This window comes from Zootoca vivipara, chromosome 3, assembly GCF_963506605.1.
Source record: "Zootoca vivipara chromosome 3, rZooViv1.1, whole genome shotgun sequence".
Lineage (NCBI taxonomy): Eukaryota > Metazoa > Chordata > Lepidosauria > Squamata > Lacertidae > Zootoca > Zootoca vivipara.
This window is the reverse complement of record NC_083278.1, coordinates 66,531,249-66,555,359: the sequence shown is the minus strand read 5'-3', so window position 1 is coordinate 66,555,359 and position 24,111 is coordinate 66,531,249. Positions and strand designations below refer to the sequence as shown.

The 24,111-nt window shown below is 41.4% G+C and overlaps 1 protein-coding gene across 10 annotated transcripts in view; it reads right to left on the bottom strand.

Moving 5' to 3' along the window:
- Positions 1-24,111, bottom strand: part of ARID1B (AT-rich interaction domain 1B) — a 363,660-nt gene that overhangs the window by 51,569 nt on the left and 287,980 nt on the right. For 5 of the 10 annotated variants that reach the window (XM_035108659.2, XM_035108661.2, XM_035108664.2 and 2 more), the window contains 2 exons: positions 18,928-19,255; positions 17,079-17,207 (listed from right to left, as the gene is read on the bottom strand). In XM_035108659.2, coding sequence (XP_034964550.2) covers positions 17,079-17,207; positions 18,928-19,255 — 457 coding nt within the window. The remainder of the gene's footprint in view (positions 1-17,078; positions 17,208-18,927; positions 19,256-24,111) is intronic. The other 5 variants (XM_035108662.2, XM_035108665.2, XM_035108666.2 and 2 more) reach the window with 1 other exon arrangement.

The window sequence follows — 24,111 nt, the reverse complement described above, 5'->3', positions numbered from 1 at the left end:
TGTGGTAAAGGCAAATCTTATAGACAAAAACACAAACGGAAAACACATTGTCTGAAAATGCTAGTTATCAAAAGGTGAGTGATCCTCATGTAATCTCAGATCTGGTTAACTCAGGCTTCCTCAACCTTGGCCCTCCAGATGTTTTGAGACTACAATTCCCATCATCCCTGACCACTGGTCCTGCTAGCTAGGAATCATGGGAGTTGTAGGCCAAAAACATTTGGAGGGCCGAGGCTGAGGAAGCCTGAGTTAACTCAATGTAGCTCTTTGGAAATAACACTATAGTTTGCAATCATGGTTTGTAAGCAGGAGCAACATACAGTTTGACTGTTTGGATAAAATGGCAAGCTATGCTTTGCTGAAAACCAGGTTGGGAAGCTACCAATAGCAGCATGTGACATTATTGTTACATTTGTACAGCCCTTATGCAAATAGCTTTTCGGGTATATAAGGCTTTGCATGGATTAATATGAACTTCTTGGAAGGCTACATGATAGCAGAAAAGCCTTTTAAAAGAGAAATACACAGGCATTATCTTACTCCCAGAGCTGGCCCGGCTGTTAGGCAGGGTGAGGCCACTGCCTCAGGTGGCAGGAGTCCCCCAAGTGGCATGCCTGCAGGTATACTGCTTGCCCCATCGTATTGGCACTGCTTCTTCACCAGCAGTAGATGTGGTAGCGTGTGCAGCAGCAGCAGCAGGGAAAGGCGGTACTTCCTGTTTCACCTCGAGTGGCGAAATGGGACTTGCTATCCCCTGCTTACTCCAGTATGAATATACTGATACTATTGATACGTTATGTGAATATCTCTCCCCTCAGACAGCTTCTTTAACAATGGGGTGCCATGTAAGGCAGAAAGGTTTATTCATCTGATGATCCTAATTTTTTATTCCAGCTAAGAGACTGAAACTGCCTGTCAAAGAAACAGGATATGGAGGTAGGATATCTATATAAAAGGACAATATTTCACAGCCACATTTAAAGAAAGAAATAGAGACCCAAAACTTTACTCAATGTGTAATAATATTATGAAACTACAATTCTGAAATAGACCATCATAAAGGCAATTTTAGCTTCTGTGCTCTATTTGGAGGGTTCACCAGTTCAAACCGAGGAGGCAGACATACACACACAGAGAATATTTGAAAAATACAACCTAAATTACAGTGCACCACAAGCAGAAAATACGGGACATGCTATTGACAGCAATACTACTGATTTGTACAAGGCTAGAACAAGTTTAACACGACCTACTTACACAATTTGGGTACTGCATTAACAGTTAAGAGAAATCTGAAGTGAAAGCTTCCAAAGTCCTCCTTGCAGCCATGCCAAAAGAAAAGGGAGACTGCACAACCCTGAGGCTCACTGTGGCTTGTTCTTGTCACACTAAACTATGGTTTAGTGTGACATCTGACTGCACACAGTATCTCCCTACCCATGTCCTGGCAATCTGCCTGCTGGATTACCATGTCCTGGTAAACTGCCAGCTGCATAACTACAATATATTTAAAGTAGGGCTGCCTCTTAAAAGGTTCAGGAGCTTCAATCAGTTACAGATTACAGAACTTTGACTAGCATAGCTTATTCACTTCGTATCTCTACCAGTGCTAAATGTTCTCCACCAACTGCTTCCTGCTTCCAAGTCCAATTCAAAAGTGCAAGTACTGATTTTCAAAGTGCAGAGGAACAGTCCCTTGCCATATATCAGTCATGTAACACACAGGGAAATAAAATTATTTTTAAATTTTTAAAGAATGGATGTCTAAATTTTACATTTTGGGGCATAGATTAAAATCATGAATGTGGTATGTGCTGAACACACACTTTCACTTTTCTCTGAAACCGCTTGACCGATTGCGTTCAAATTCGGACACAACGTTCCATGCGAATGTCCGAAGGCTCTTAGAAAGTTTGCAAAGACAAATGTCACATCTGGGCCACGTAAGACCCCGAAAACCACTGTTCCAGAACACACCACTCAGCCAAAAGTGCATGCTGGGAAAGAACCAGGTTGCAAACCAGCACCCTCTAGCGATGGCTACACTGGTACTGCACCTATAAAACCTTCCCTCTCAACAGCACCTTGGCTCCCGTTTACATACTAGGCCGAAGCCTTTACAGTCTAGGCCGAATGGAGTTACTGACTCGCCTGGGTGGGGGTTGGGGGGGAGGAGGGGACGGGATAAGTCAGGACACGGTGGGACCAGTCACAGGGATGAGCCGGGGGTGGGGGAAAGAGGGGGCATGATACGTCATGGGTCAGGACAGGGTGGGGGGAATGACAGGGATAAGCCGGGGTGGGGGGAGGAGGGGGCGGGATACGTCATGGATCGGCAAAGGATGGGGGGAGTCACAGGGATCCGCCTGCATAAACAGAACACGCGTAAAACAGGGGACTCTGAAGGTGAGGGGAGTCTGAAGGGGGACTCTGAGTCTCCATTTAACAGACTGAGCAACAGCAATGCATGGCAGGGCCAGCTAGTTATATATAAACTGCATATACCACACTCTGCATACAATATAGTAGAAGGACCCAGGGCTTTTTTTTCAACAACTCAGTTCCGACACCTCTCATGCGGGCGCCATTGTCATGATAAGAGAACAAGGGAGGCGTTCATGGTGAGTTCCAGCACTTTTTCTAGAAAAATAGCACTGGAAGCACCTTTACATGAAATGATAGAGACCTACAATGTGTTTTATGCAAAAATCTGATTTCGGATACATGACTAAAGTGTCCTATGGTATAGCCTGTGACAGGCAGCTTCCAGGACTGAGGGCATGAAGGAATTTTATCTTTTCTTTCTGACTCACTGGTGCTCTTGCTTTGAGTAGAACGATAACTGAATGTGACAAACTGTGCCGCATCCATTCTACAGTATGAAGTAGAGTCCATTGAGAAAGAAGCTGAGATCATCAGACTCATTTTGATTAACCTCCAGGCCACTAAACACCAATAAATATGTTGCACAGCAAGTGCTAAATATATTTATATATGCTTGAGGTCATAGCATTATTTGTTGGTTACTGGAGTTAACGGGAGAAAGGGAGGAATGTTTCTGTCACTGCTGTCTCAACTGAAGGGCTATTTGCTCCACTCTTTCTGAAGAGCTTGAAAAGAACTTGATAACATGCCTTTAGTCTCTCCTCTGCACCCTAAACTCCATTGGTATGTGAATTTAAATTAATATTAGTTGTTGAGATTTTTAAACCCAGTTTCTAAACCTATTGTGGCATTTACAGATGAAAGCCTAACCATCCACCTGTGAAACAAATTCACTTATAATACTTGAAAGATGTAAACACTGAGGCCTATTGAATCCTGATTCTGCAGCATTAGCTACCCATCCCAATTCAGTGTCGTCTGCAAATCTTCTTATCATCCCCTCAATTCCTTCACCAAGTCGTTTATAAAGCCATTTAACAAAAACGGGGCCAGGACAGAACCCCGCACCACCCCAATTGCCACTTTCCCCCAGGGTGATGAGGAACCATTAGTGAGCACTCTTTTGAGTTAGGTCAGTCAACCAGCTACCAATCCACCTAACAGTTACCTCGTCCTGCACACATTTGACCAGCTTCTCCCCAAGAATATCATGGGGGACTCTATCAAAAGCCTTAGTGAAATCAAGGTACAGTACGTTACTCCTGGGTACATTACCCTGCTCCTCCAACCTTGTAACTCTATCAAAAAAAGAAGAAGCAAGATTTGTCTGGCATGACTTGTTTATGAGAAACCCAATTTCCAGTCACCAGTGCCATCCTAGGGTCTTTGGCAAGCACACCCCCAGCACCGCATTACAAGTCAACAGTCCCCTTTGTACATTACATTGACAATGTGGGAGTTGTGCCCACCCCAGCTCCTATTCACACAGCTGAGGTAATATGAGAAGACCTAGCTGACATGCAAAGAAGCTATGCTTTAGCTTTCCCCCAAACACTAGCGCTACCCTCTCTTGGAAACTGGGTTAACCTGAGAATGGGGAGTAGCTGCAGCATTGTGAGAATGGGGAGTAGCTTGCATTATTCTAGTGGTGTTAAAGTACCGCAATCCTAGGATGACATAAGATAGGGGCCCACAGTGCACAGAGTTCGGAATGTGCTACTGCCCTGCACATGCCTATTGCTACATGTGGTACTGCTGCCAGGACATCAGCATGAGCTACATCCTGGGACACTTACAACAGTCAAACCACAGTTAATTCACATCAAGGAGCTAAGCTTCTCAGAAGGTCAAAAATAGTAACTAAAAAACATACTTATTGAAAGGAAGTACAGTATCAGAGACTAACCTTTTGGTGCCTGTGTGTGTGCCTTAACTTCCTTTATTCTCTGTAGCCTATCAGGATAGTATTTGCTTTGCCTCTTTCTTGTCCTACTGCTTGAAATGTTTAGCTTGTGCCAGCTTCACCAAGGAATTGGATCACAGCATCTCAAGAGGGTAATTTGTGTTAACATTTTAAGCAGGGGTGTTTTTGAAAAACACTGACACACTGCAAGGGCGCCCCACTTGATTACAAACCATGAAAATGGCTGTTAGGATGCACTCACAAATCAGTGTGCTGACCAAATTGCCCTGTGCTTTATCTGCGCCAGGTCTGCCACATGACAATATTTCCTCTCTCTTTTAAATGTCAAAGGATGATTTGAAGGGTTGTTATTTAAACACACTGACCTGCACAATAACCAGAAGTACTTTATTTAAATCTTTCTTGAGCTGGGTCTCGCCATAAAAAGCTTATAATCTGTCATACCCTGACATCAAATGGGCTATTATAATGAGAGCAATTCAGGGGGTGAGATCTGCAAACATATTTTCCTCCTGGGATTCTCTTACACTCTCTCGCACATATAATTTTGCTATGGCTTTACTTGCTTGCCACAACATGAGCTTCCAAGGAAGATATTGCTATCAAAGAAAGCAGTGGAGTACAAGAGTTTATGACTCTGTGTGGAAGACAGAGAATGGAGAAGAGGAGGACGAACTCGCGCTCTGTTAACTACAATACTATCAGAAAGGAAATATGAATTGTAGGAACTGATATTCTTAAGAACAGAATGCTAGTTTAAAAGGTATCAGAACAGGCATGCAAGCAAGCAAGCAAGCAATGAAGCCAGAGCTACATGCGCACTCTAAAGCGCTCATGAAGCTCCTGCATGGGTGCGTAGATCTCATGATACAGATGTAGATGCAGCTGCCTCATAGAGACTCAGACCGTTGGGCCATCCATCAAATGAATATTGTCTAACACAGCAGTTCTTTCGGGCTGCATGCAGAGTTATTTTCTCATACCTGCTACCTGAGATGCTTTAACTGAAGATGCTGGGGGCTGAACCTGGTCTTATGCAGATAAAGCATGCACACTTCCATTGAGCTAGAGGGGAGACAGCAGCATGTGCACATCCCTTTGGACATGGGTAATCTGCCCACTACACTGAAATGAAGCCCTTGGGGGGGGGCAGAAGAGCTGTGTATGCACTTTGGGAATTCCTGCGCCTGCAAGGGGATCAAAGCATTAGGGCATACATTAGCTGGTTTGCCTGACAGCGGGTGTGATAGATGTGGATGCTACTACGACATCCAAGTTAGAGCTACGCTTGACAGTATGTAAACAGAATTAACCTGGAGCAGGTGGCTTAGTGACCATGCACCAAAGAAATGTGCACTAATTTGCTGTTATAATGAAAATAAATAAGGCACAACAGCTTCTCTCAGGCTACTTCTGAGAATCCAACTGTATTTACTATTTTTATTTATTAAATTTATATACCGCCCTTCATCACAAGATCCCAGGGCAGAATAAAATACAGGTTTAAAAAAACAACAAGAAGTTTTAAAACAAAAACAACAAAACAATACAATACCAGGTGTGTCCTGAAAACGCACATCTCAAGTGTAAATAAAATAAAAATACTATTTCTATTTGATCATTTTTATATTAAAATTAGTTTAGTTTAGGCAAGGGATCAGTTCATTCAGGGAAATGTGAAGCTAAGCTCACAGGCACATACGGTATTTTTATTTTCCAGTTCTCAAGGAATTAAATGTGTTTTCATTAAGGAAACATACATTTTTTGAGTTTCTACCATTGTCCTATTTCTCATATCAGCAGTCATACAGTTTCAATTGGATTTATTGCATTGTTTGTGGTTGGCCACTGTGATCTCAGCACACTGGAAAAAACTATGCAAACACTTGTGATCTGTTCATGCCAGAGTAAATTTTAGTTGGCTGCCAACACAGCAAACACAAAAGAATTGATGCAGCAACATGGGAAGGAAAATGCTACCCCAAATACCTAAAAGTTACAGAAACACAGCCCAGCTGTGTATTCTTTCACTTGTTTGGTAGTCAGTAATGCAGGCTGCTTGGTCTGTTGTACAGCTATGCAAGGGGTATCATCACAACAATCCCGTCAAGCAGGTTAGATTGGGACTATAAACCATAAATCATAAATAACTCTGGAGTCAAATTCCCCTTCTTCAGGGAATGAAGGACTCCAGCTCAGAAGCGCTAAGAGAATCACAGTCTTCTTATGGGCTGTGGCGCACTTTGAATTTGAGAGATAAGAAGCTATCACATGGAGGATTCAGGCGGCAGAGGGCAGCTACAGGACAGGAAAGCCATAAATTTGTTATAAGAGACTGTGTATATTGTTAATTGGCTGTGTTCCGCCTGGGAAAGCTGTATCTTTGTGCTTGACTGACTTTTTGAGGAGAAGATGGAATATGATCTGAGTCTTTCAAGATGGCGACTGCCTAAAGAATACACAGAAGAAGAAGGAAATGCCCAACAAGGAGAAGAGAAGGATCAGGACTTCATGGATAGTTCGGATCCTCTGGAATGGGAAAAACAAGAACTGGAATTGATTTCATGGGAAATGTGGGAAAATGTGAATAGGCAAGGAAAAGAGTGTGGGAAAATGGAGGGACAGAGGGAGGGGAAGGCAGGTGCATGGGTGGTAAAATGGGAAAGAATGGGAGTGGGATGAAAAAAATTTGAATTAAAAGTAAGGCAGGAAAAAATGGATATGGATTTTGGTTTATATTAAGGAATACGAATTTGGATTATAATTTGGAATTGCTGTATTAAAATGGGGGAAAGGGTCTGGGGTGGAGGAGGTGGTAGTAAATAATTAAGGATAGAAGAAAATATATGAATTAGGAAGGATTAAATCTAGGAAAATTTCTTGGGGGAAGACTAGGCTAGGGAGAAAAAATATGAGGTTGGTTTAAAAAAATGTTTATTTGAAGGTTATAAGTTAAAATTAGGGCATAAGAATTGTTTGTTTAGATAAATAGCTTGGGGGCCTGCTCTCTCTTTCTCCCCCGCTGTTCCAGGGCCTCTTGGTGGCAGAGAGAGGTTCTGGGGGCGGGAGGGGGGGGAGTGATAAACCAAGCTATAAAAGGAAACATCTTTAACTGCTCGTCACCCATGGGCCTACTCGTGGCAGGGGGGGCACTGTGGGTTGGAGGGGTGGGAGAAGATGGATTTTATGTTAATTGAAATAAGAGGTAATGTGAAATGATAATGATATGCTGTATGAATTTAGGTTTAAAGACTATGAGCTGAATTGCTACAATGAAATTGCAATGATTGAGTAGGAGAAGATATGAAAATCAATGGGGAAAGATGAGGGGAAGTCACAAAAATAATGTTAACTAAAAGAGGATGAATGTGTTTTGTTTTATTTTGTAAAATCAATAAAAATTATATTAAAAAAAAAACAAGATGGCGACTGCCTGTATTAGATTGTCGACGCGGCCAGAGAAGCGCTCCAGTTTAAGAGGGGATCTACGGGGAGGTCGGACTGGACAAAAAACCCACACAGAAGAACGATTTTGTCTTAAATATTGTTTGCTGCTTATCTCAAAAGTTGCGATAAGAGAGGAAATAACATCTAGAGGATTTGATGGGAAAAGATCGGGAATAGAATGGACTATGAGGAAGATTTGGACATTAGAATTAGGATGGCAGGGCGAAATGTTATTTAGAATCCCCAGATTCTGAAGCATGGGAAGTCAAAAATTGTATGATTTGGCATAATATTTGGTTTAATTGATTGTATTTGTATAATTGGAAATATTTGATGTGATATAATTGGTTTGCAATTGGAAAAATAAATAAAAATTATTTATATATAAAAAAGAGAATCACAGTTTTCTCTGCTCTATTTAAATAAAGAGGCTCACCTCACAGAAGGAGTAGCTAGCTAGTAAGACAGAGTTGCAACTCCCATTTAAGGCTAAGACTAAGGATGACTGCTGCTGTAATAACAAAGTCTGAGCCCTGCTCTTATGGAGACTCCAGCTGAAGCCCTGCATTTAGCTGTTCAGGGTACAATTGAAGCCTCTACTATGCACTCCTGAGGCCATCTCTCAAAAACAGAACATAAGAGCGAGCTTTATGGACAAAGAAGGGTTTTATCCTGGGTTTCCTGCAATCAACCCCAATGTTCTAGCTGTATACCTCAGTGGCTACAACTACTACACCAGTAATATATAAACAGATAGCAGACTTATTTTCCCCCCTTAGTTACAAGGCACACAAGACAAAGTGGAAGGTTCCTCTAGATCAGGGCGGTCTAACCTTTCATGTCAAGTGGGTTGCAAGAGTACATACACACATAGAACCTGTGGGTCACACACTGCATTGGGGAGTGGGGGAGGGAGGCCAAAATTTGACACACACCCCAGCCCCTCATGTTGCCTTCCCTCATATAAAGTTGCCTAAGCTAGTGGCCAGGAAATTAAGAGCTAAATTTGTGGCTCAACTCTGAATGTTATTTCTGTTTTGTTAGGGCTTATAGCTAAAAAAATTAAAAATTCTTACGTTCCTACCTACCATACAAATCTGAAACAAAATGTTATAAACACATTGTTAGAATAGAAAACAAATCAAAAGAAGCTATCATGCTGCTATATCTAAAAATCCATTTATTTTTAGGTGCTAAAACTGCCTTATGGCATTATCTTGAATTCCGTAATGTATTCTGTAAAAATAAAAATAAAAAAATGAACAAAAGATATGTTCCAGAAACAGAGAAAAAAGTTCCAGCTGGAAGAAAGTAGTTTGGTATTTTTGGTAAGGGAAAGGCGTGGGTTATATTAAAAAAGAATCCCATGAATTTTGCTTGCTGTTCAGCTGAAAAACAAAATAGCAACTAGGATCATAGCTGTCAAGTTCTCCCTTTTTTTAAAGGGAAATTCCCTTATGCTGAATAGGCTTCCTTGCGAGAAAAGGGAAAACTTGACAGCTATGACTAGGATATATATATTATCTTTAATTCGAAAGTCACTTACAACTACAGGAATCAATCCACCCATTAATGAATTGAAGCCAGCTTTGAGGCAAAGAGGAGCAGCTGTTTAACAGTTCATAGTAACACAATGCAATCACTTAGGCCAAGAAGCAAACTCCATTTCATCCAACTGAGTCTACGAGGGGATTTGTTTTTGGAAGCTGAAACATAGCTGCTCTGATTGGAAGTTATTGCTTGGGTATCCAAGCAATACTAATGGATGCATTTCAGTTTTATTTACTAAATATGAAAATACTAGGATGGGGATTCAGTGTAAAGGAAGAACCACTGTTAGACCTGGTAGCTAGCTGCACACTTTAATAGGAATGACTAACATTCCTGATTTGTTACTGAATTATTGTTTTGTGTTATTTTACTGTGCTTTGACATTGTTGCTAGCTGCTCTGGTAGAAGGAAAGGAGGGGCATAACAAAAACAAATACGGTAATTAATTCTAAAACTTAGGATGCTGCTGCACCTAACATGAAACACCCTCCACACATCTTGCTTCTTTCATTAGCAGCAGGGAAAGTTTTACACCGATGTTCCATAGGACACTAAATTTGATACTGTGAGTGGGATTTGTTCTAAAGATAACACTTCCAATTCCTCCAAATGAGGCTGAAATATAAATAAATCACTACCTTAGTTTAGTTTATTGTGGGGAATTCACAACTGGCAGTCTTACATCTACAAATGTCCTGGCTTGCATACATATACAAATGTGGATGGGAATATTAGCCTTCTTGTTATGCACAGCAGCTGCTAGTAGAGAAATCATCATATCTCAGCTCAGAGGGAAGGCGAAAAACAAAGACCAACCCCAGACTTCAAAACGCAGGAAGAGATAAAATTAAAAAGAGGATTTATGGTGCTGCTTCAACCCCTTCTGCTGTTTAAGATGTGAATGCCACGAGTGTGCTTTTAAACATTATTATAATTTTAAATCAAGCTTTCAAGATCAAATGGGTTAAACATACAGACAATGCAGTAGCAGTTCAGCATGCTCTGTGTGAATATTTAAATTTGCTACGGGGAAATCCAGCCCTACCAAGAATTATTATTTTTTACTTAAGCATTTCAACTTCTGAAATCTTTTGCCCTGTTTTCTCCTGCTTGACACTTTAATGCATCATGCCTGTTAACTGTATTTCCTTGCCAGTGGCTCCTAGTCCATCAGCAGTCTTGCATGCTCAAGGCTCTGGAGGAAATATGGAGAAAATGCTTTGCTAGCACTAGCAATATGAAAAATGAATTACAAATACAGAGATAGCACTGGAAAATGCTGATGGAGGACTCAGCTGCGTGTAAAAGATTATATGTATTCAGACTCATGCAGTTTACATTGCTAAGAGAATCTATATTCTGAACCACCCATCCATATGAAGAACAACACAGTTATTCTGGATTTACAGTAGTACAAATCCAAAAAAGAATATGGTACTTGGTCCCCGCCCTCCCCTTTATCACCTAAATTGAACTTCAGCAAAGCAGAAACAACCGTATCCCCCACTTCATTGACTCTGCCATGTTTAAGTCACAGGCCCCTCTTAACCACATCCAGCGCCATGGTGCAACGGTCCCTCTGGCGCCCCCTCCCTTCCCAAAATTTAGCCTGGAGCGGAGGGCGCCATTGGGGCTGCTGCTGGCGCTCTCGCTGCTGCCCAGCGGCCGCGAGGAGCTGGGCTGGCCAGTGAGTCGCTTAGGAGAGGCACGCAATGCTGGGCGAGGGAAGCGGCTCCACGGGGTGAGCGCGGCCCCCTTTGGCCCCGGCTGAGCGAGAGTGACGGAGCCCGCCGCGACTGGTCGCCGCTGCCCGCTGGCTTTGTGCAGCCACCGCCGTCTGCAGCAGGGAGGGAGGCGGTGTGGTGCAGTGGCTGACGGGGACCTGCCTGCCGGACTCCCCAGGCAGGCGCCGGATGGCGGCGCGGCTGGGGGAGCTCTGTCCGCGCAGTAGCATCAGTGCAGGGCCGGTAGGAGCCGGAGTCCCGCTCGCCTCCCCCCGGAGCGAAGGCGCACCATGCTGCGCTTCTTGCGCAGGACCTTCGACTAGCGGTCGATGCAGCCGGCGAAGGAGAAGAGCGTGACGGGACGCCCCGAGTGGCCTCGGTGGGAGATTTGCTGGCAGTGCCCGGCACTCCAGTGCCTCCGCACATCCCCTACCAAGCCATGGCCCCCGGACCTCTTCCCTGGCGCCCTCCAGTGCCCGGCACCGTGGTTCCCCATGCCACTAGCCTCTATGGCTAAGACGGGCCTGGGTGGCAAGCACAGCGCGGCGCCCCCTGGCGGCCTGGCGCCTTGCGCCACCTAGCCTTGCCTCAGGGCCGGCCCTGTTAAGTCACAACCATTTTGGTCACTGGCCTGTGTAACACAAGCAGCAAAAGGGAACCCACCCCAGGTTCTCTCAGTGCTTCACAGAAACATAATATTCACATGATGGTCATATATGAGTAATGCCGGTGGTCAACAAAAGAGGTTTAAAGACTCTCTCAAGGCAAATCTTTAAAAATGCAGTATAAACACCGATAACTGAGAAACACTGGCCTGCGAGCGCTCCAATTGGAGAACAGCCTTTACCAAATGTGTCATGGGATTTGAATACGCTCGAACTCAGGATGAAAGGGAGAAATGTGCTACGAGGAAGGCACGCTTGGCAAACCCTCACCATGATCAGCTCCCACCCAGAAACCCAGAACTTGCCTCCACAGTCACTTATGGACCCACTGTTAAAACCGTGTTTATGGAATTCAATGTTACTCGGCTACGAGTGATTGCCAAATAAAGATATTTTCATCAGGTGCATTAAGTGGACTGATGGCCTGACATGATAAAGAGTCAGCTTTACTCAAAAGTAAGAGTCACTGGTATGCATGACATGCCAAGCCAATCCTTAGCGAGACCATATGAAGATGCAAGCTCTGAAAGGAGCTTGCAGCCACACGACTCCTCCCCTGTGCCAAGCCAAACTTCGGCCTAGCATATCATTCAAACCAAGACTCATGGTTAATCTCTCTCCTCACCAACTATGAGATGTAACCAAAGTCCGCTCTTGGTTTCAGTTTGTGATTAGTGTGGAGAGAGATTAAACACGAGCGAGCCCTATTTCAGATTACACACTAAACCAAACTTGGGCTTCAGAATGTGGCGGGCAACAAAAAGGACCAGGGAGAAGCCAAGTAGCTGTGAGTTTCACTAAATCAAAGACTGGTCTAGCAAGTTATGCAAACCAGGCCAATTATTTCAATGCACCTCAATTGCAAATAAGTGCACACACTTCTGAACCCAGATAGTGCAGTACAGGCTGAGAATGTGGTGGGTTTACGAAGACTGAAGTAAACTGAAACATAACGTAATCAATTAAAATTATTGTTGTCTATTGCAGTTCATGCTACTATGAAAGACTGAGGCTTAGATCCAGATAAGTGCAAGGTTCCATTTGCTCAAATATGAGATGTTTTAATCTACCTTCCAGTGGCAATCCCTGCTCTATTAGAAGGATTAACATTCTGCATGTTCAACAGACATCAAAATGAGCCATGACCTCTGTGTACAAATAGGAACATTTTAGTGCAAATTTAGGCTCCTCTCTATCCAAGACTTAAGTGTCTTAGGTGGTGGAGTATCAAGGAATCCAAAGGCCAAATAAATTATCTGTTGCAACTGTGCATTTCCTTTTGACAAAATTACAGCATTAATTGACAACTCTAATATAGGGTCTAGCATGGGAAATTCCGACCCTTATGTCCAGGGAGCTTCCGCTTATGCTGAGTCCCTGCAAGTCGAGTTGGCCAATATAATCCAGTGTTGCCCATGTAATATGCAAGGATGGCTTCTCATGGAAGCTGTTTTTGACTGTGCCCATAGGAGGCCCTTCTGACATGCATTTAGTAAGTTTGTTTGATTGATTTATATACCAAGGTCTCAGGGCAGCGCACAAGATTAAAAAATATTTTAAAAAGTTCTAGATAAAGAGAAAAGAAGCCCTCACTCAGCATCTGAATAAAATTTGCAATATTCAGATGCTTATGAGTTTTCACATGGTGATCTGACCACTAATTGCTGATATATCTCAACTAGCCAACTAGTACTTCCAAACTTTAAAATGAAGTGCTTACCTTTTTAAGAGAAGGAACAAATAACATTCTGAGCATACACATTGAAACATTTTTGTAACAATTGTCTAAACTATAATTGGGGTGGTAGTGGTAGCATGGCGCAAAGTGAAATTCCTTCTGTAAAAACCTACTCTTGTACACATCACATCACACAATAGTTTGGGTCATTGTATGCCCCCCCCCCAAAAAAACCTATGACATATGGAAAATCTACCTATGACATATAGTATTCACACAGTGCATCTCTGCAATACTACTTTTGTCCAGTCTGGACTGTGAGGAATATCTGTTTTCCTCCCACTTTAAACTGGGTTTGCATATTTGAATACCATACCAATTCCTGCAATTTTTGTATATGTAGCATATTTTACTACATATACAGGCAAGTGTCGGAAGGCATTAGTCATTTCACATAAGACACTTGGCAATACCCTGACATCCAACATAGCCGGCAGCTACTTTCTGGTGGAGTGGAATCACTTAACGTATTACCAGAAATTACCTACAATGACGCATTTGGACATGTATCTTTATGCCTGATGGCAGGAAAGCAGCGCTAATTATAAATAAATAAAATTAGTGTCTATGGTACCTTTTTGTAACCTGCCCTGGGACCACTCAGTGAAGGGTGAGCTAGAACCACAAATAATAAATACCTGAATCTGTGAATCTCTCCTTAGGTCTCCTTGTATTCAAAAACAAAACAGGGAAACAAGAACTAACACAGGAATGCATACTGCTTTAACTCTCCCCCTCCTTTACTTCTCTAGCAGTTTCAAGATAAACACAAAGGAAGTGAACTAAAGCTGTGTGTGTCCCTTTGTGCTCACTGATTTGCTACGGAGAAGGCTATAGCATTTTGTGCCGGTAAATTGTATCCCCCTTCCATTTCAACAAACAGACCCCAGAAAGGCGTAAGCCTCCCACTGCTTGAAGGCCTTTCTTAAATACACACCATCAAATACACTCCTTTTTCGAAGCGTTACAAGCTACAATGTGTGTGCTCAGCAGTGTCTATCAGAGCCCATGTGTCTCAACTTGGGCACCCATCAAGAGACATTCAAAATTGGAAGCCCCTTAAAATTTAATCCCAAGTTTATTTGTTGCCTTTATTACTTCTTCATATCCAACCCGTTGAGGAAGTCTAAAGCTCAGTTGTTGCTGCCATCCTTCATTTTTATAGTGCACTCACTGTATCCTTCCATGGTAATTGCAGAGATTTGTCACATGTGAACATACTCTCCTTATCCATAATATACAGCTTCTGAAAGTCTTTGCCAGGACAAAAACAAGAAAAAGGAAAAGGAAAGTGATTTAACTCTTTATGGCTTCCTGCTTTTTCGGGTTATTTGCTGATCTTTAAGAATGGTATTACTCTTTGGCACCAAGTACAAACCACACTAGAGACAGGCTTGTCTGCTTAGTAGTGAATATGGTGTTCCTACATAATATACCATCTGGGTTATTAAAACAAAAAATAGTTACTGTTCAAGAGGGTAACTACTTCTTCTGTAGAGATGTCTGAATGATGTTGCTTCTAAATGTCTTAGGCTGCAATCCTAACCCTCCTTACCAGCGCGTAAGGTCTACTCAATTCAATAAGAGTACTTCTGAGTAGACATTGTTAGGATTGCACTATTAACCTTTCTTTTTAATTAGAAGGGCAGCATTCTGCACACCAGAATACAGGATAATATAACCGATTTAATCCCTGATCTTGATTGTTCAAGTTCTGCTTAGCCGGCATTGATTTTCTGTCTCAGCAGAAGTGAGCTTGCTCTGATGCATGCCATTTAAATTCATTTTACATAGTTGCTTAATGTGACTTGGCACAGCAAAGCCAAACTAGCTTTCTGTGTCTAAATAAGATTCCTAAATTTCCAAGAGCATTTATTGTGGTTTAGGGGAAAAAAATCCATGCTTTCAACACTGGGATCATGTTACAGTTTAGTATATGACTTGGAAGCTATCAAAAGCGTTTCATAAAACTACCTCCCACCCAACTCACTTAAGCAAGTTCAACACTTCATTCATTCCAAGGAACTTTGGGGGAGATGGCTTGTATTCTCTTATTTTATTTTAATCCAGGTGCCAAAGATCGGTATTTTGTTTCAATTGCCAGTGACATTCTAACACTATAGGCTTCCCCTTCAAAACTAATGATGTGGTAGAAAAACATTGTGTGCTTTCACTCTCTGTGACATTTATAAGTGTGTTGTTCTAGGGTTTTTTGTTTTTGTTTTTAAAAACAACAACTACCTATCATGGCCCAGTTCACATGTACTATGTACTTGAGCTGGAACAAGCCCAAGCAAATTATTGGGCTCATAAACTTTGCCTTTCCTCCCTCCTCCTTCTTCTATGCAGCTGGGGAAAATATGTGTTTATTTTTGGTAACAGAGAATCCTGGTTTGTTGTTGTGTACAAACTAAACATCATAGTTTTAAACAAACTCTGATCGGTTTCAAAACAAGCCAAGTTCAAATTATGGGTTATGTAGCTGGCATGTTTTAACACCCCAGAATTTGTTTCAAACCACCCTCTCTGATTCATATATAACAAGCCAAAATTCTGTGAAACCAAAAGTAGACACTAGTGAAGTCCTTCTTCTGGTCACGTGGAAGGACACAAGGGGAGCAAATGTGCCTAAGGCTTTGCCTGGGCTTGTTCCAGTTCATGCTTGGAGTCCCAAACCACTGCTTAGTGTTACGTTCAAAAGCATGTAGAGGCTGACCAAAATGTTACCATGACTATCAAAAATCTTAAGTAAAAGGAACTATAAACTTCCACAGTGTTAGAGTCTTAATAGTTCGCTTCATTTTTTTTTTCAGGGGTGCCACACAATTAAAAAAAAAAATTGATGTCAGCAAAATCAGGACTCATTGGTCTCCCCACATCCGGAGAAGGGGATTTCCAGTTGGCCAGTGATGGCAGTAATTTGACTGGATGTGTATTACTTCTGAAAATTTTAAAACTGAATGGTCTGAGCACTTTCACAGTGACATAATCTTTTAACAAAAGAGTAGGGAAATACTGATGAAAACACAATTAACTGGAACAAAATCCCCTGTAGTTCAGGTAATTTCATACTAGACACCTCAAGTTTTATACCCCTTGGCAAAAGTGTTAGCAGGCTGTCACCCTTTCATAAATTGTTTAAATTATGATACCATGGAACCTTTTATAAGCCCCATTACTAACTACTGCCATTGCTTCTGCAATCTGTTTCATAAATACGTAGTGTATTTTTGGGGAGAAGCTTAATGTGATGATAACAACAAGACACCCATGGTAATTTCAGTGTCTCATGATTCTGCTCCTAGACAACAACGACAAAAAAATGGAGGAGGGGACAAGTAATGGCGCAGAAAAACACAAGATTTGATTTATTTGCAGCCAATGGAGATCTTCATTTCCCTCTCAGGCATGAAGGAAACAGAGCCATGCCACAAGCCATGCAGTGTGGGTGACATGCAGTTTTTTGTCTGTCTTTTAAAAAATCATATCTGACATAGTTAGTAAAAACAAAAAAGCAAATTCCTTTTCAGATGCAAGCACTACACTTGATCTGGGGTGCCTTCAATAGCCAAATGGCATGTAACATTTAGGAGAAAAAACCCTGTCAAGATCCCACAGCAAGTCCAGTTTACATGGCTACCTACCCGTACTGGTCAGGCTGATGCATCATGGGAGCCTGAGTGCTGCCATAGTTGGGGTGCTGTGAAGAAAACATGGGGCGTCCGCCAGCCCCAGACTGGCTGGGATAAGCAGGCGACCTAATGTATGGTGGCCTAAAGCAGAACAAAAGAACAGCTTCTTTGGATTTGTATTGGATCACAAGCATGAACCACCTCGTCAGCTACAATCCTTCCATACTGAAGCATGTAGGATTCTTACTGTTGGGCAAATAGCCATATAGCTTTCCATTAGGAACCAAGGAGAAAAATGCTATGCTTCCAAACCTCTTGGATAATCCCACAAGTTGCTTCCTAATGTTCCTTTTGCAATTAAGGTCTAATGACTTCATAATCTTCCTACAGGTGTTAATTACCTGGGGCGCACAATGTGATGAAGAGGTTTTGAAATGTTGTGTTTTGATTATGGAGATACAGCAACTGAAAAGTAAGTCTACAAAATAGATTTGAGAGTTAGGCTTCAAGTGGGAAAGCAATCTATTATGTTTGTGTGTTTAAATCAAATATGAAATACTTTATCCAAATTCATAATGTGAATTGCAACCATGCACTCTATTTTACTGGCAATTATTAATGTTTAAAATTAATTATATTGTTTCTTGCTACACTTACTTTTATGTTTGTAAAATTCCAATTGCTCAAACCAAAACAAAAAAACAAAAACAAAAACCTGTTGATCTACTGAATTTCACAGGAGCCCAGGTCAGTAATTTAGAAAGGTAATGTGATTTTATCCTATTAAAATGGTAATATTTTGGGGGTTTTAAAAGATGTTTTAGGTGTCCCTAATCCTTCATAGTACAAACAAGTTGTGTATACCTTTTCCTTTATATGCATAATATCCACAAAAATATCTGGAGTAATTAGTGTGCAAGGTCATCAATGGTATAGTATACAACCAAATGCAATGTATATGCCTGTAGAAATGTGTATAAATATGTGTTTTATATATGCATGCACTTAATATACACATGCATATAGATCCATCTTGCAAAACAATAATAAAATTCATTTTTCAGCTGGGGAAAAGTCTGTCTATTTCAACACTATGAAACAGAGAAACACAACATGATCTCAAGAAACATGAGAGCATGTGTTCCCCATGGCTGCCATGGGCAGCACAGGGGAAGATGCTATTTGCATTTCCACAGGTTTTTAGAACTGCAGGCACATACTGCAGTCCAGTAACCAGGTTCTCCCTTTTATTCTCCCTTAAGGGTCTTGGAGATATCATCCCAGAGATAGTAGGCTGCACATATTAGCCCTGGAGTATAAATTTATGGCACTACCTCAAGACCTGAGGAAGATGCTTCCTGTACAGCAAAAATCACAAGACTAGAGATTAATAATCTATATTTCAGTCCCCATCTCAGAATAGCAGTTATAAATTAGATATTCTGATTAGCTTTAAAAAGGGTGGCCCCTGCCCACAACTGCTCATATCCATTGGCGAATGGGTATTGATAATGTTCTGGAGACTTCAAATGCCCAAGAGACAACAATGATTCCAGCAATGGTGTTTCTTTCTACCCTCCTTTCCCCAACAATTCATGCTACACCTGAGTGTATTAAATTTATCCTTTTGCAGGGGTTAATTGCAGGCATTTTACTTTTTATGTCATATTAAAACTGTGGGATTTCCTGTTCTAAATACTTATATTCATAGATATAAAACATGTCTTGAAATGGTAAACACCTGCCACTGTCATTTTGGTTTCTTTTAACAATTATACTGTTTTGTCCTTTGGCAAACCTCCTTTACTTTATAAGCAAGTACATTTTAAATGGTTTTGGATCCTTTCCTTTGGACTCATACCTGCTCTGGGCGGAGTTTGCGGCAGCCTGCATCACTGCTGCAGCCGCCTCCTGTGCCTTACGGTTCACAGTCGGCATGGGTGGTCCCATCCCTGGGCCTCCCTGCTGAGACATGCCTGGAGAATTGGGGGTCATACTGCTCATATTTCCAGGAAACGGTCTGCTCTGCATCCCAGCTGCTGGCATTCGTCCCAGGGGTATGGTACCACAAGGCTGGCCTGGCCCTTGTCCATGCATCTGGCTGCTGGCATTTATACCCATACCAGGTCCTGGGCCACTGTAACTCGTGTTGGTCACTCCAGAGTACGTTGGCTGTCTGGAGTAGTTTCCTAGACAAAACAATGTAACAGAGGAAAATAAAGTTACAACCTTGGATTCAGAGAAAAAGCTTGCTGGAAAATCTCATTCAATGAAGTAACCCACACAGTGCAAGACACAAATGGAGGATTCCCTATCTATTATCCAATACTGGTGTTCTGCAAATATGGATTTCTGAAAGTGGTGGACTTGCCTCACTAAGGAGATGTGGTGGATAGGAGAAGGCAGGATTTTTGGGAGGTGGGGGTGGGGGCTGCAGCTGCACAATCATCCTGCAACACCAGGAGCAGGGTTGAAAGAGTGGGAAATAGAAACATGGGGGTGAAACAAGGAAGGACCTTAAGAAAACCTAGCTAGGATGAGTACTGTGCATTGCAGGCTGTGGTGGTATGTCTTCCTTGTCTCCACTTTGAAAAAGTGTTCCCATTAAGCAGACTTTTCACTGAAATGCAAACATTAGATCCCTTTCCCCTTATTCTCCACATCCTAGAATAAGAAACACAGAACATATATAATTCCTTCCCCGTGCCGTTTGAACATTAACAAATAAATATCTAGATTGGCATAGTCATGGTATCTTCATAATAGGTTCATATGCAAGCCCTGTTACATCATGTCTATTTCTTTTTCCTTGTTCCGTACACTTTTAACTCAGTCGTGCCTTACAAGTTCTATTTTGTAATTTTAAAGGAAATTAACTAACACTGAACATTCGCTTTAGGAACTGACAACAAGCGCTCCCACTTTGTGCTTAAACTGAAATGCCAGCCTCCAGTTTTAGCTGCTATTTTAAATACAACTTTTTAATCCCCACCCCAACACAGCCATAGGTAATCAACCTTTCTAATATAATTGATAAACAATTCACCAACAGCCTTTATTGCTGACATTTTACTTCCACTCAGATATAAATTTGCTGGTATATCCAGTTAGTTCTACACATATCTATTTTTATTATGCAGCTGTGTTTGCGGAATGCAAACCAGACATTCCCACTCATATTCTATGTGAAACAGGAAAATTTTTACTTGACACCAACACCTGCTGGGTCTTTTGTCCTGGAAAAACTTCTTCACACCTGCCTAGTAATCACATGGCAGCAGTGAGGACTTTGTGGTCAGGAGGAAAAACCTTGCAGGTTGAATAGCCCCCAGAAATCTAACATTATCTACTTCTGCTTTACATAGTAATCTTTCTACATATATAATATAATGTATATAATTCCAATCGTCAGCATAGATCTGACCCATATATGCTATATTAGGAATCTCTGTTCATGACTTAGGGGAATTCAGAATGGAACTTTATCAGATATGACTGCCCTTCTTGAGATTGTAACTGAGTATTTGAAACAGCATGAGAAGCGCCTCCCAGTTTCTTTATACAAGGAGGAGGATCTACCCTAGCTGTTATACACAAAGGTACTATATTACTATTCATAGACAAGATGAGTCACAGGAAATACAAAAAACCCATTTTCTTTTGATCTCTCAAATGTCTTGTGGCTTCAGGTAAGAAAGAGTGTCTCTTTTTATAAAAAAATTAAATTAATTTTTCATTAATAATAATCTAATATGAACCACATTGATACAATACCAAATCATAATACAATTTAAAAAGCCAATTATTCCATTCCAAATTAAACATTTTTGGGTGACTTCCAATGTTCTGATTTTGGGGAGATGATGTTGTTGTTCCTAATGATGCTGTTGTTATTCCAAAAAATACTATTCTGATGTTAATCCTTCATTTTAAAGAAAGAGTGTCTCAATGGGATGACACTGAAGTCTCATCTAAAGCTGGGATGGGGAACCTGTGGCCATCCAGATGTTGTTGAACTTCAACTCACACACTTGCAAGTGGGTATGTATATACATGTGTGTGTGTGTTTGTCTCAGAGACACATTGACCTGTCTGAAGCCCCTCATATGATACTGTAAAATTATTTTGCAACAGAGAAGCATGAGTATAGATCTCTAATGCCTGTAATCTTCTGGTATTAAAAACCCCCACTTGCTCTCAATTTTCCTTATTGGGACCACGTGCAGGGCAGCAGTAGAATAGACACCACCCACAAACACAGAGGAATCTTATTTATCAAAGTGGTTTAATCAGAAAAGGCTAGGTTGACAAAAACACGGCAACTTTTTTTGGGGGGGGGATGTGGAGTTTCCCTCAACACCTCAATAAATAAATAAATAGCAACAAACGAGACAGAAAGCCAGGAATGAGAATTACAAACTTATTTCCATGTTTCTCTAATATATTAGTAATTTGCTGGCAATGGCTTTGACAGCCAACAGATGGATACACCATTAGATACAATGAATGCAGCAGATGCTGAGCCAGCCTCCATCAGCTGGACATGTCAAGCAGCCAAGTGCAAGAGCCACACTTTTCAAGTGGGTACGGGTTGGCGTGGTGGGCTTGGAACATTAACAAGCAGCCCATTCTCCTTTCAGCCAATAGATTTCAGATTCCAGCCCATTTCAGCGAATTATCACTAATTGCAGGAGCTGTGGAGTCTTATATACAGGGGAAAGCAGTGGCCCTATTAAACCAAATTTAAAATAGAGGAATGGAGACATAGACTTGAGCATTTAAGCTTGAAAACAGAAATACTTCAAGTTCCTTGAGCTCATGACTAGATTGTAGCAGATTGTGTGACATGCACCAAATCCAGAGAAGCATTTGTACTCTGGTTTAAGTTGAAACTGTTTCAGTGTCAGTGTCATTGGGAACACTCACAGTCCTAAAGATGATCTGGCAAGAAATACAAACACATTTAAGATTGAACAATAAACCTATTTTGACAAAGCCAATCTTCTTATTTAGATGTTCTGCACAGCATGTAGTTCTTCTTTAGATACTCAACAAATAAATATTATTAATAAAATATTTAAAAGAGAATTTTAATTCTGCTGAGTGCTTCTATACAGATTTTTTGTTACAAGTCAATTCTAATACGGCTAACTGAAGACACTAATCATTTGCTTATGAAGTATTTCTTCGTATAAAATAAATCGCACATATCCAGCCATTTTATATTGTTTATGTGTGTATGTCACGTTATGCTTAATGAATAGAAAAACAAAACTCTAGTTGTAAATGTATCAACTCCAGTGCATGTGTCTACCATTTTAGATACATGTCAAACATGCCACTGAATAAAATGAAGGTTGTCACTTAGACAACGTACGGTAACTTTTAGGATACTGTATGATCACTAAAGCATGAAATCAACAAATCTCTGTATGATTTGGCAGGCAGGTACATTTCTGATACACCAATGCTTTCATAGCTCCAATTCTTGACTAAAACCCAGAAATTCATTTGCAGAGACACTTGCAGTATAAAGAAAAGTGGGGGAACAGGGAACTGCAGAACTTAACAGGAAAAGGGACACAGTATTTGGCATGTTATCTGAGAGCATTGCTTTGGCATTAAAATCAATTCCATTCAGTCATTTTGAATGGCTAATGTTTTACTAAGAAGAAAGCTACCATTTTCAGACAAGAATCTCAATGATTTCAATATGGTTAGGTCATTATGGTAAATTATAATTCTGGGGTTTCTTCTTCTTTACAACATAAGTTAGCAGCTAATTATTGCAGAGTTCGTACAATCTGGGACCTTATAATTGCATAATATTTTACAAACCAAAAGGTTTCCACCAGCTGGAAAGCTAATTCTCAAAACTGCTGCTATTCAGCAATGTACCCAATTCACAGTTCAGTTTAGAAAACTAGAGAAATGGATGAATCTGCCCATAGAGGATTCAACTATTGTTGTTTCCAAGTGGCATCATTACATGCAGGCACCAAAAGCAACCTCATGAAGTAACTAATGTGGAATTAGAGGCAATCAAATAGCTTCTAAAACAAGCAGATGAAATAATCCATCTAGTGGACTAAAATTACTACCCCAATTAAGCAATTTCACAACAGAACAGAACTATTGTCAACACTTGTGTCCAAAAATCCTTGTAAGCAGCTGAAGAATTTGCTAAAATGGTTGGCAAGTTCAAACACTTAATGAAATATGGTTGCATCCAATTGTGTCCTCTGTTGGTGGAAGGTTCTTTGATCCACTGGAGGCTTCCATGAGGAGAAAATGGGAAGAGATTATTTTTGCTGATTCCCCCTTACATCTGCTGCTCTCTGCACACCTCTAAGGTGGGGACCCCTTAGATTTCAACAGTGTGAGAGGTGTCAAAGAGGGGTCTGCAGAAGAAAGGTGAAATTTCTAAAAACAGTCTCTTCTACCTTTCTACTCAAGGACATTTCTACTGGATCAAATAGCCTTCTGCCAGTAGAGGGACACAACAGGATTTAACCCATTAACTTTACATCTAGCTCATGGAAAACAAAGTAGTCAAAGCAGTTAATAATATTGACACCATCTCTTCAATAGGAGTCAACAGAGTTTTAAAGCTATTTAAAATATTCCTCCAAAATTCTAAAATACCCTGTTTCCCCTTTTTTAATACGTAGTCATAAAGTAAGCCATGGCAGGGTTTTTAAGCATTTGAGAAATATAAGACATACCCCGAAAATAAGCCATACTTCCGCGCCGCGGAAACCAACCCCCACAGGCACCTCCACTCACAGAGTCACTCCATGCGGCCGGCACTGCAGGAGCGCGATCAGTTGTGAAGCGGCGCTCCATGAGCTCCGCTTAACAGCTGATCACTCTCCCACCTTGCTGGCTGCATCCCCGCACTCCGCCTTCTCGTCCACCGCCTTCCCTGCCGCTTCCGTGCTTGCCGCCACCACTGGGCTCACTGCTTCTTCCTTGCCTGGCCCGGCCAAGGAGCTTGGAGTGCCCTGCAGCGGCGGGCGGAGCACCTGAGCCAGCGGCCTCCGCC